This window comes from Sturnira hondurensis, unplaced genomic scaffold, assembly GCF_014824575.4.
Source record: "Sturnira hondurensis isolate 20B ecotype Veracruz unplaced genomic scaffold, ASM1482457v3 Scaffold0002597, whole genome shotgun sequence".
NCBI classification, from domain to species: Eukaryota; Metazoa; Chordata; class Mammalia; order Chiroptera; family Phyllostomidae; genus Sturnira; species Sturnira hondurensis.
Window position 1 is genome coordinate 5,237,017 of NW_028075228.1, and position 12,210 is coordinate 5,249,226.

Genomic DNA, 12,210 nt, shown 5'->3' on the forward strand with positions numbered 1-12,210 from the left:
TCCAGGCAAAAGCCTGGATTGCAGGCCAGGTCTCCAGTTGGGGGCGTGCGAGAGGCCACTGATGGATGTTTCTCTCTCTCCCTCCCTTCCCCCTCTCTAAAAATAAATAAATAAAAAAATTTAAAATGTGGGGAGCACTTTGAGCCTGGGTGCCAGGGATAAACACAGTCGCATCTGAGTTCAAGATCTGGCCTCCAGGGGCCTACATTTCCCAGAACATGACCATTTTTTTTTAATGCTGCCGTCTCAGTTGACAACGGGTGTGGTCGGATTGGTGGCCTCTATCAAAGTGTGGTCCGGGAGCAGCAGAACATTCCTCCCTGGAGCTTGTGGGAAATGTGGAGTCTCAACTTGGAGTCCCAAGGTGGAATGGATGGGAACGTGTGTTTTAACAAGAACCCCAGGTGCTTCCGCGCACGTTCAACTGGGGAGCGTCTAAATGAAGCAACTGCTGTCTTTGCTCGCCTCAGTCTGCAGCTCCCCGCAGCCCCCTTCGAGGTGGCACACAGGCCTGACAGACGCTGAGCTCCAAGCCCTTTTCCCTCAGACTGGGGGTCTCAGGAGAGCATGGAGGGAGGAGGTGTGGAGAAACACACCCCCTCTGCGCATGGGAGCAGGTGTGCTCCCTTGATCTCGCCCAGTGGAGCTCTCTCTCTCACCCCTGCCAGTCTGGGAACACCCCGCCCCCAGGGAGGGGCCTGTACTAGGGTGTGGGAGGGGAGGGAGTCTTCAGATTCCCTTTCTCAGGCCAGAAGTCTCAGAAGCTGCAAGTTCTTGGGACAGATGGCCCTGATTTCATGTCCCTGTCTCTCTAAGTTTTGGAACATGACCCAAGCACATGCTCTTTAGGGCTTTCTCAGTCCATGACTCATTAGCCATCCTAGCAGTGCTAGAATCTTCCATCTTCCACCCCGTCAGGTCCAAGAAATGCAGCTGAACCACCTGGCGTGAGCCTGAGTCCCTGTCCATCTGTGGTGGCCAAGGACGGTCTCTCACCTTGGAGTTTGCCTTTGGTGGTAAGAACTAGGTCTGTCAGGGGCGGGAGAGGGTGATGGCAGTGATGGGCAGGAAGGAGTTGGGGCTTTGGAGGAGAAGGGAGGGGAAGGGTCCGGTGGCCTTGGGTTGAGTGGGAGAGCAGGGGGACANGTCCATCTGTGGTGGCCAAGGACGGTCTCTCACCTTGGAGTTTGCCTTTGGTGGTAAGAACTAGGTCTGTCAGGGGCGGGAGAGGGTGATGGCAGTGATGGGCAGGAAGGAGTTGGGGCTTTGGAGGAGAAGGGAGGGGAGGGGTCCAGTGGCCTTGGGTTGAGTGGGAGAGAAGGGGGACAATGACAGGAAGAAAGCTAGAGGGGAAGGGGTGGGGGCGGTGTTTCTTGAGGTGAAAGGCGGTGAGGCCCAGAAGGGGTGGGCCCAGGAGTGCACAGGGTGAAGGGGGAGTGGAGGCACCGGAAGAGGCCGAGGGCAGCTTGGGGACGATGTGACAGATGCGGTAGCTCTGACAACTGCGGAGAGAGACCTGTCACAGCCAGAGAATGGTGCCGTCTGGGAACTGGGAAGAAAGTGCGAACACTGTCCCCTCTCTCCACCCCTCTGCTGCTTCTAGACATGGAGGGACTGACGCCTGCAAGCAGAGACCTTTTGGCAAAGCCAGCAACTGCCAGCCCCCGGCTGTCCTCACTGGGTGCTGTCTTTATCCTCCTGAAATCAGCACTGGGGGCTGGCCTGCTCAACTTCCCCTGGGCCTTCCACAAGGCCGGTGGATTGACCCCCGCCTTCCTGGTGGAGCTGGTAAGCCTCTGGGAAGCGTTTTTGGGGGTCTCCTGGGGCAGGATCCAGGCGGGATCCTTGGGTGTGGGTCTGCAGAGCTGCCTGTTTTAGAAACTAGACGTGTGGGGCTGGTTTTCTGCCTCCTGAGCTCACGAGGGGAGAAGATAACTATGGACCTGGGCAGAGAGTGTCCTCTATCTTCCCGGGTCTGCTGCCAGCCAGGGCTGGGAGGGTCTTGGCACAACACCTGAGTCCAATGAACCTGGCGTTTCAGCTGGGAAGGTGCCGAGAACGCAGCGTCTGAGCAGTTGCCCAGCCAAGTGGCTACTGGTCTCGGCTCTGTGGCTAGAGCTCTGGTGCACGTGCAGATGGGGCCAGGACCCAGACTGGCTCTGACAGGCCCGCACAGAGCTGGGCCAGGCCCTCTGCCATGTCGGGGGTCCTCAGCCGCTTCTGCAGGCTGCATTGCAGCCTGAATTCCCTTTCCAGAAAGTCCAGGGGCTGAGTGCCTTTAGCAGAGAACTGCTGATTGGCACAGCTTTATTTTATTTGCAAAGGTTCCTTCTGGCTGATAGGAACCCCTGTGTTTTGTGGTAAGCTCTTTGACACGCACCCCAAATCTGTTTTTATGGCAGTCAGCTGCTAATGGTCCTATTCTGTTTTAAGGCATACGGCTAGATACAAAAAGTCAAATAAGGTATTTCAGACGGTGGGGAGTGTTAGGAGGGTCATATGACAGGTGGAACGACGTGAACCGGGTGGTCAGAGAAGGCCAGTCTGAGGAGGTGCCGTGGGGCTGGGCCCCAGTGCAAATGGAAGAGCCTGTCCAGGTGTGTGAGAGGGGCAACAAAGCTGTGTTGGGATGTGTGCAGCAGGAAGGCTGCCCTATCATAGCAGTGAGGAAAGAGCTTCAGCTCCAGCCACAAGGACTACTGTAAAGCCACAGGGCTGCAGGGGAGGCGGCCAGTCCCAGCGGGGCAGGCAAAGCTGTGGGCCCCCTCACTCCTCACACTGCGTGCAGTGCAGCATCTCCTGGGCACCTTGCTGAAATGCAGATGCTGACTCTGCATTTCGGATGAGCCCAGGGGGCGAGACTGCTGCCTGCTGGTAGGGCTTGCGCATTGTGCGGTGTTGGCTAAAGAAATGCAAAACGGAAACCCTGGACAAGGGTACTGGGCGCACTGCCTTCCCACTTCTCCCCTCCTCTTAGCCAGCGAGACTTCTGCCCTGTCCCCTTTACAAGGTGCCAGCTCGGATTGGGGGTGCATTTAAAACCCCACCATCAGGAGGCCAGTGGTGCGAGGTGGTAGGTCTCTCGTGACCCCTGTAGCACTGAAGGATTACTGAAATTCATTGACCCTTGACCCTTTCTCAGAAGCTGGAGAGGCGGATCCTGGGCTTGGGGGGATGAGGGCTCTTCTTGTCCTGTGGTTCAGAGGCTCAGGGTCTCTCTGTCCCCACCTCCCTTCCCTCTGTCTGCAGATAGTGTCAGGCACTCCTCTGGGGACTAAATGGTGAGCAAAACACGACACAACCCCAGGCGTCACAGAGCTTGGAGACCCCTGTTCTACCGAGGACCACACGCCGGGTGGCTTAAAACCACAGAAATGTGTCCTCTCATGGTCCTGGGCACCAGGAGTCTGAAGTCAAGGTGCCAGCAGGGCTCAGCTCCCTCTGGGGGCTCCAGAGAGGGTCCTCCTGTCTCTTTCAGCTCCCGGTGGCCCAGGCCAACCCTTGGCTGGTGGCCAGACCCCTCCAACCCCTGTCCCACCATCACACAGCCTTCTTTATGGTCTTCTGTCTCTTATGAGGTACTTGTCATGGGTTTCAGGGTCACCCAGAAGGTCCAGGGCGACCTCATCTCGAGCTCCTTAATGACACCTGCGAAGACCCCTTTCCATTTCATTACATCTACAGAGACTGCCCAGTAAGTCCCTCCCAGGGGCTCTGGTGGTGAGACTGCAGGCCTGTCCTCTGGGGCACCTCCATGCAGCCCAGTGCAGGCGCAAGGCTCTGGCAGAGCCTCAGCTCAGGGGCAGCGGGTGTGAGAGGCCCTTGGGGTGAAGTATCAGGAGGCCTTCTGGAAGAAGTGACCTTGAGGAGGAGGGGAAAGATGAGCAAGCATTCCCTAGGTGAGGGGAGGTTGTGGAGGCTGGCAGGCGTTCCGGGAGGAGGAGCCAGGTGGACCAGGGTCGGGTGGCCGGAGGGAGCTTTGTGTCCCTTCTGACTCTGAAGGTTTAGGTTCCTTTCACACAGTTCAATTAGATGCTTCTCCTCAGCAGCTGTAGCTGTGGCTCCTGGGCTAGTACAGAACAGATCTGCTTGTCCAGGGGCATGAACTGTGTCTGGGGACAGCCATCCGAGCTTCCCCCAGGCCTCTGGGCTGAGCACATCCCCTCTCTCGCATTACTCTCTTCCCCAGCACCGAGGGAGGGGTGTTGAGGCCGGGAGACCAAGTTCAGTTTGTAGGCCAGTAGCCGTTGATGCTGGAGAGACTCAAAGCCATTGAACTCTGTGCAGCAAGTGGGGCTCCCACACATGGAGGGGGCATCCAGTGATCCAGTGACACTGACACTTTGGAAAGCAGTTGGCGATATCTTAGAGTTGGAAATACGTCTGCCCTATGACCCAGCATTTCTCCCAAGATTGTGTCCAAGAGGACAAAGGATCCTCAAAGTGACTGGTTCTGGAGGGCTCAGCGCTGTAATTACAGTGGCCAGAAACTAAAAACGACCCAGATGGCTGTCAGCAGCAGACGGACAGAGCAGCTGTGACTGTGTCCGCACAGCAGAGGGGCACGCTGCAGCAGTGGGAGCGGCATCCGATGCGTCTAGTGTGGCTGCATCTCACAGACATGGCGGAGTCGAGGAAGCCAGACACAAAAATATGGACAAATAGAAAGACACCAGATCAGTGGTTTCTTCTGGGGACAGGATGGAGGCAGAAGGTGACCGGAAGGGACAGGGGGCTCTTTAGAGGTATGGTAGAACGCTCTGTATCTCGATAGAGGTACACTTGTTGTGTCCCTTGGGGTGACACACTTTCACACAGGTAACCTGTGCGACTTGAGCATGGTCACGTAGACTCCGGGTTTCTGATGCTGAGAGTCTGCCCGATTGGGCAGAACGGTGTGTATGGATCTCAGGTAAAAACCTGACAGTCTACCTGCTCTGCTCTGGGCAGGGGCAGGCCCCCTAGGCCGTAGGCAGCCGTGACTTCTGCAGATGCAAGGCCCTGTGGAGGGAGTCATAGTGAGGTCCCCAGGGGCAGCTGGCTGCAGTGGTGGCTTGAGGGAGCACCCTGGCCCACAGCTCTGCTCTATAGGTGTCCTTGGCCTTCCTGATCAGCGGGCTGGTCATCCTGGGCTATGCCGCCTCCGTCAGTGGCCAGACCACCTACCAGGGCGTGGTTGGAGGGCTGTGTGGACCAGCCATCGGGAAGCTGTGTGAGGCCTGTTTCATCGTCAACCTGCTCATGATCTCCGTGGCCTTCCTCAAGGTGATTGGGGACCAGCTGGAAAAACGTAAGTGCCTGTGCTGCAGGTGGGGTGGCCTCGGGTTCCATGCTCTTTATGCCCCTGGAGCTCCTGGTTGACAAAGAGGACATGGACACTGAGCTGGACCCTGGGGGCACAGCAGAGACCAAGACCACCCCTTGAGCTCCTAACGTCCTGGACAAGGGAGACTGGGAATTAGTGATTATCAGCGCAGGGAGAGTCATGGTTGGCAGGGGGGTAGCTGTGGTTGGGGTGTCCAGTGGGTCAATTGCAAAGAAGCCCCTATGAGAGATAACCAATGATACCTTCAATTTGGGGATGTCAGAGACCCTAAACCCCGTGCACTTGTTGGCCTCTAGTTTACCACGAACAATTTCCCTCTAAGTGTGGTTTCGGTGCATCCCACCAATTTTGATATGTTCTCTCTTCATTTTCGTCCCGTTCAAATGTTTGCTAAATTTTGCTGTGATTTCTTCTTTGCCTCACAGGGTGTGTAGGGTTGTGTGGTTTGATTTCTAATTATTTGGGAGTTCTTTTAGATCCCTTTTGGGGTTCTACCTTAACCCCAGCACTCTGTGGTTTCAGTGTGTGGGCATTTGGAGCTTGTCCCTGGGCCCCGCAGGTTTGGTCTGGTGGGCGTTTCTGGAAGTGCGTCCTGCTGCTACTCCAGGCGGGCCGCCGCTTTGCGCAGCTCGTCCACAGCCTCGCTGATTTCATGGTCTAGTTATGCTATCAGTCTGAGAGGGGAGTGATAATATCTCCAACTGCGATTCCAGATTTATGTATTTCTCTCTTTAATTCTGTCCATTTTTTCCCTCGCGGTTTTGAAGCTCTGTCATTAGGCACACACCGATGAATTACCCTTTCATTATTATGAGATCTCCCTTTCTGTCTTTGGTAATACTTTGTCATTACATCAACCTTCTCTGCTATAAATATAGGCATTCCAGCTGTCTGAAGATTAGTGTTTATGCAGTACTTCTCTTCCTATTCATTCACGGTGAACCTGTGACCTAGGTTTTAAAATAGATTTCTTGGAGATAGCATATGGCTGGTTCTTGCTTTTTCATCTTTCTGATGATCTCGGACAGACTTTAAAAAAAAAGAATTTATTCACTGTTAGAGAGAGAGGAAGGGAGGGAGAACAAGAGGGCGAAAAACATCAATATGAAAAAGAAACAGATTGGTTGCTCTCGTATGGGCCCCAATCAGGAACTGAACCCACAGCCCAGGCAAGTGCCCTGACCGGGAGTCTAACCCATGACCCTTCCCTTTGCAGGACAATGCCCAACCCACTGAGCCACAGCCTTCAGGGCTCACACAGTCTTTTAGTTGGAATGTGGTTGTTCTTTAGTTTAATCTTTATTGTATATGTTGCATTACCATTTAGTCCCCTTATACTCCTTCGTCCCCACAATCACCAGACTGTTGTCCATGTCCATGAGTCCTTTTTCCTTTTTGCTCGATCCCTCCATCCCTACCTCCCCCCGCCTCCTTAGCTGTCATCTACTCTCCCTCTATGAGTCTGTCCCCATTTTCCTTGTTACTTCAGTTTGTCCATTAGATTCCATATATGAGTGAAATCGTATGGTATTTGTCTTTCTCTGACTGGCTTATTTCACTTAGCATGATGTTCTTCAGGTCCATCCATACTGTCACAAAGTGTAAAATTTTCTTCTTTTTTACAGCCAAGTAGTATTCCATCGTGTAAATGTCCCATAGTTGTTTTAATCCACTCATCTACTGATGGACACTTGGGCGGCTTCCATATCTTAGAGATTGTAAATAACACTGCAATGAACATAGGGGTGCTTATGTTTTTTCAAATTGGTGTTTTGGGTTCCTTCAGATACATTCTCAGAAGTGGGATCACTAGGTCACAAGGCAGATCCATTTTTAATTTTTTGCAGTATCTCCATACTGTTTTCCACAGAGGCTGCACCGGTCTGCATCCCCACCAACAGTGCACTAGGGCTCTCGTTTCTCCACATCCTCGCCAGCACTTGTTGTTTGTTGATTTATTGATGGCAGCCATTTTGACAGGTGTGAGGTGGTATCTCATTGTGGTTTTAATTTGCATTTCTCTGATGATTAGTGACATTGAACATCTTTTCATGTCTATTGGCCATCTGCATGTCCTCGTTGGAGAAATGTTTATTCAGGTCTTCACCCATTTTTTAAAATTGGGTTGTTTGCATTTTTAGTGTTGAGTTTTGTAAGTTCTTTATAAATTTTGGATATTAACCCCTATCAGATATATTGGCAAATATGGTCTCCCATTCTGTGGGTTGTCTTTTTATTTTGTTGATGATTTCCTTTGCTGTGCAAAATTTTTTTAGTTTGATGTTGTCCCATTGTTTATTTTTTTCTTTTGTTTCCCTTGCCTGGGAGATATATCCAATAAAATATTCCTACAAGCAATGTCCAAGATTTTGCTGCCTATGTTTTCTTATGATTTTTATGGTTTTGGATCTAATTAAGTCTTTGATCCATTTTGAATTCATCCTTGTGTGTGGTCTAGTTTCATTTTTCTGCATGTATCTGTTCAGTTTTCCCAACACCATTTATTGAGTTAACTATTTTTAGCTCATTGTATGCACTTGCTTCCTTTGTTGAATGTTAATTGACTATAAAGCTGTAGGTTTATTTCTGGGCTCTCTATTCTGTTTTATTGATCTATGTGTCTGTTCTTATGACTGTACCATGCTGTTTTGATTACTATGGTCTTAGAGTATAGTTTCATATTAGGCAGTGTGATTCCTCCAACTTTGTTCTTCTTTCTCATTGTTGCTAATGTTGGGCATTTCGTGGTTCCATATAAATTTTGAGGTATTCTAGTTATGTGAAGTATGCCATTGGAATCTTGATAGGAAGTGCATTGAATCTATAGATTGCTTTGGGAGTAGTATGGGCATTTTAGTGAGGTTAATTCTTCCTATCCATGAACATAGTATGTACTTCCACTTATTTATATCTTCTTCAATTTCTTTCTTGTGTCTTTTTTTTTTAAAGATTTTATTTATTTATCTTTAGAGGGGAAGGGAAGGAGAGAGGGAGAGAAACATCAATGTATGGTTGCCTTTTGTGCATCCCCTGCTGGGAGTTGGCCTGCAGGGAACTGGCCTGCAACCCAGGCATGTGCCCTGACTGAGAATCGAACCGCGATCGTCTGAGTCGCAGGCCCATGCTCAATCCACTGAGCTACACCAGCCAGGGCTCTTTCTTGTGTCTTATAATTCTCTGAGTACAGGTCTTTGACATTCTTGCTTAGATTTATTACTCGATGTTTTATTCTTTTTTGTATCAATTGTGAATGAGATTGTTTTCTTAATTACTCTTTCTGTTAGTTCATTATTGGCCTATAAATTTGCAACTGATTTCTGGGTCATTACTTTGCTGAATTCATTTATAAGTTCCAATAGTTTCTTGGTGGAATCTTTGGGGTTCTCTATGTACAGTATTATGTCATCTGCAAATAATGACAGTTTTACCTCTTCCTTTCCAATTTTGATTGTAAATAACACTGCAGTGAACATAGGGGTACTTACATTCATTTGAATAAGTATTTTGGGTTCCTTCAAATATATTCCTAGAAGTGGGATTCCCAGAAGTTGGATCAAAAGGAAGTTTTTCTCTTTCTTCTTGTCTGATTGCTGTGGCTAGGACTTCCAGCACTATGTTAAAGAAGAGACACGAAAGCGAACATCCCTGTCTAGTCCCCAATCTTATGGAGAATGCTTATAGTTTTTGCCCATTGAGTACGATGCTGCCAATGGGTTCGTCATATATGGTCTTTATTATGTTTAGGTGTATTGTCTCTAATCCTGCTTTGGTGAGAGTTTTTATCATAAATGGGTGCTGGATTTTATCAAGTGGGGTTTTTTTGCATCTATTGATATGGTCATGTGGTTTTTATCCTTCATTTTGTTTATATGTGAATCACATTTATTGATTTGCGAATGTTGTACCAACCTTACATTCCTGGAATAAATCTCACTTGATCATGGTGTATGATCTTTTTGCTGCATTGCTCTATTTGGTTTGCTAACATTTTGTTGAGGATTTTAGCATCTATGTTCATCAAGGATATTGGCCTGTAATTTTCCTTTTTTGTAGTGTCTTTATCTGGCGTTGCAATTAGGATAATGCTAGCCTTGTAAAATGAGTTTGGGAGCCTTCCCTCCTCTTGAAATTTATGAAATAGTGTGAGGAGGGGAGGTATTAGTTCTTGGAATGTTTGGTAAAATTCACCTGTGAAGTCATCCAGTCCAGGGCTTTTGTTTGTTGGGAGTTTTTTGATTACTGCTTCAATTTCACTAGGTGTAATTGGTCTATTCAGATTCTTTGATTCTTCCTGAATTACTTTGGAAGATTGTATGTACCAGTCTAGGCTGCTGTGGTGGGGGGGGGGGGTCCATGATTCTAGGAATTTATCCATTTCATTCAGGTTGTCCAGTTTGTTGGCTTATAGTTGTTCACAATACTTTCTTACAATCCTTTGTGTATCATCTTCAGTGTCTGCTGTTATTTCTCCTCTTTCATTTCTCATTTTATTTGGGTCCTTTCTCTTTTTTTCTTGATGAGTCTGGTCAATTTGTTTGTTAAAGGTTTGTCAATCTTGTCTATCTCTTCAGAGAAGTAGCTCTTGGATTCATTGATCTTTTGTATCATTTTTTAGACTCTATTGCATTTATTTCTGCTCTGATCTTTATTATTTTCTTCTATTCAATTTGGGTTTCGTTGGCTGTTATTTTTCAAGGTTTTTTAAGTGTGAAATTAGATTGTTTATTTGAGCTTCTTCTTCTTTTTTTTTTTTTTTTGAGACAGGCCTATAATGCTATGAATTTCTCTATTAGGATCACTTTCCCAATGTCCCACAGATTTTGGATTGTTTTGTCCTCATTTTCATTTGTTTCAAGGTAACTTTTGGTTTCTTCCTTGATCTTATTGTTGACCCATTCCTTTTTTAATAACCTGTCATTTAGCTTCCATGTCTCTGTGTTTTTTGTATTCTTCTTGTGATTGATTTCTAGATTCATAGCATTGTGGTCAGAGAAGATGCTTGATATGATTTCAGTCTTCTTAAATTTATTGAGACTTGTTTTGTGTCCCAACATGTGGTCTATCCGGGACAACATTCCATGTGCTCTTGAAAAGTATGTATATTCTGCTGCTCTGGGGTGACATGTTCTAACGATATCAATTAAATCTATTTGATCCAGTGTGTCATTTAAGGCCACTCTCTCCTTGTTGATTTTCTGTCTGAAAGATCTATCCATTGAAGTCAATGAGGTATTAAAATCTACAATTCTGACTGTGTTTCTATCGATCTCTCCCTTTACATACATCAAGATTTGCCTCACATACTTAGGTGTTCCTATGTTGGGTGTGTGAATGTTTACTAGGGTTGTATCTTCTTATTGGATCATTCCCTTTATCATTATAAAGTGTCCTTCTTTGTCTCTTACTATAACCTTGGTTTGAAAGTCTATTTTGTCAGATATAAGTACTGCTACCCAGCTTTTTTTTTGTCTTTCCATTTGCATGAAATATCTTTTCCATCCCTTTACTTTTAGTCTGTATGTATATTTTGATCTGAGATGGGTCTCTTGGAGGCAGCATATATGTGGATCTTGTTTTCTTATCCACTCAGCTACCCTGTGTCTCTTGATTGGAGCATTTAGGACTTACATTTTAAGCCATTTACAATTAAGGTGATTATCAATAGATGCATATTTAGTACCATTTCATTCTTGGACTATTTTCCTCTTTTTTTTCTTTCTCTTTTTCTATTTCTTGAAGCAGGCCCTTTAACTTTTGTTGCAGTACTAGTTTGGTGTTAAACAAACTCCTTTAGCTTTTCCTGTCTGTGAAGCTCCTGATTTCTCCTTCAATTTTAAATGACGGCCTTGCTGGGTAAAGTAGCCTTGGTTGTAAGTCTTTGCATTTCACCACCTTGAATATTTCATGCCACTCCCTTTTGGCCTGAAATGTTTTTGTGGAGAAATCAGATGACAGTCTAATTGATGCTCCCTTGCATGTAACTACCTGCTTTTCTCATGTGGTCTTTAGGATTCTCTCCTTGTCTTTAAGACTTGTCGTTTTAATCATGATGTATCGCAGTGTAGGCTTCTTTGAGTCCAGCTTGTCTGGGACTCTCTGAGTTTCCTGCACTTACTTTTGCATCTCTTTCCTTCACAAGATTAGGGAAGTTTTCACTCATTATTTCTTCAAATGGATTCTCGGTCCCTTGCTCGCTCTCATTTCCTCCTGGTATTCCCATGATGTGGCTATTGTTATGATTCATATTGTCCAAAATGTTTCTTCAAGTCTCCTCATTTTTAAAAATTAATTTTTCTTTTTGCTCCTCTGCCTGGGTGTTTTTTCTGCTTTGTCTTCCAAATCACTGATTTGATCCTCTGCTTTATCTAACCTACTGTTTATTCCTTCCAGTGTATTATTTATTTCAGATATTGCATTCTTTCTGACTGGCCCTTTTTTAGGGTTTCTATGTCTTTTTTCATGCTGTCGAGTATCCTTGTAATCATTACTCTAAACTCTATCTGATAAATTGCTCACCTCCACTTCATCTAGTTGCTCCTCTGGAGAATTCTCTTGTTCTTTCATTTGGGGTCTGTTTCTTTTTTCAATTTAATCTTGATTGTATTTTTTCCGATTACCATTTAGTCCCATTATACCTGGCTTCCCGCAGCAGTCACCACACTGTTGTCCATGTACATGGGGTCTATTTCTTTGTCTTCCCATTTAAGCTGCTTCTTTGTATTTTCTGCCTTAGCTGTTACATTGATGAGTTGTTAAACCAATCAAGCTTTAAGTGGCCCTGCATACACACCACAGGATGGGACAGAGTAATTCCTGTGGGCAGGACCATTGCTTCTCTCAAGTTCAGGGTGAAGAACACTCTGCCTGAGAGACATGGCTTCTGC

General features: G+C 46.9%; 1 protein-coding gene across 5 annotated transcripts in view; it reads left to right on the top strand.

The window, feature by feature from the left end:
* The first annotated feature begins 742 nt into the window (after positions 1 to 742).
* Positions 743 to 12,210, top strand: part of SLC38A8 (solute carrier family 38 member 8) — a 30,846-nt gene continuing 19,378 nt past the window's right edge. For 2 of the 5 annotated variants that reach the window (XM_037040305.1, XM_037040302.1), the window contains exons 1-3: positions 743 to 1,016; positions 1,604 to 1,788; positions 5,092 to 5,290. In XM_037040305.1, the coding sequence (XP_036896200.1) occupies positions 1,606 to 1,788; positions 5,092 to 5,290 (382 nt within the window). In that variant the 5' untranslated portion in view covers positions 743 to 1,016; positions 1,604 to 1,605. Of the gene's footprint in view, positions 1,028 to 1,153; positions 1,211 to 1,603; positions 1,789 to 5,091; positions 5,291 to 12,210 lie in introns of those variants that run through there. The other 3 variants (XM_037040306.1, XM_037040303.1, XM_037040304.1) reach the window with 3 other exon arrangements.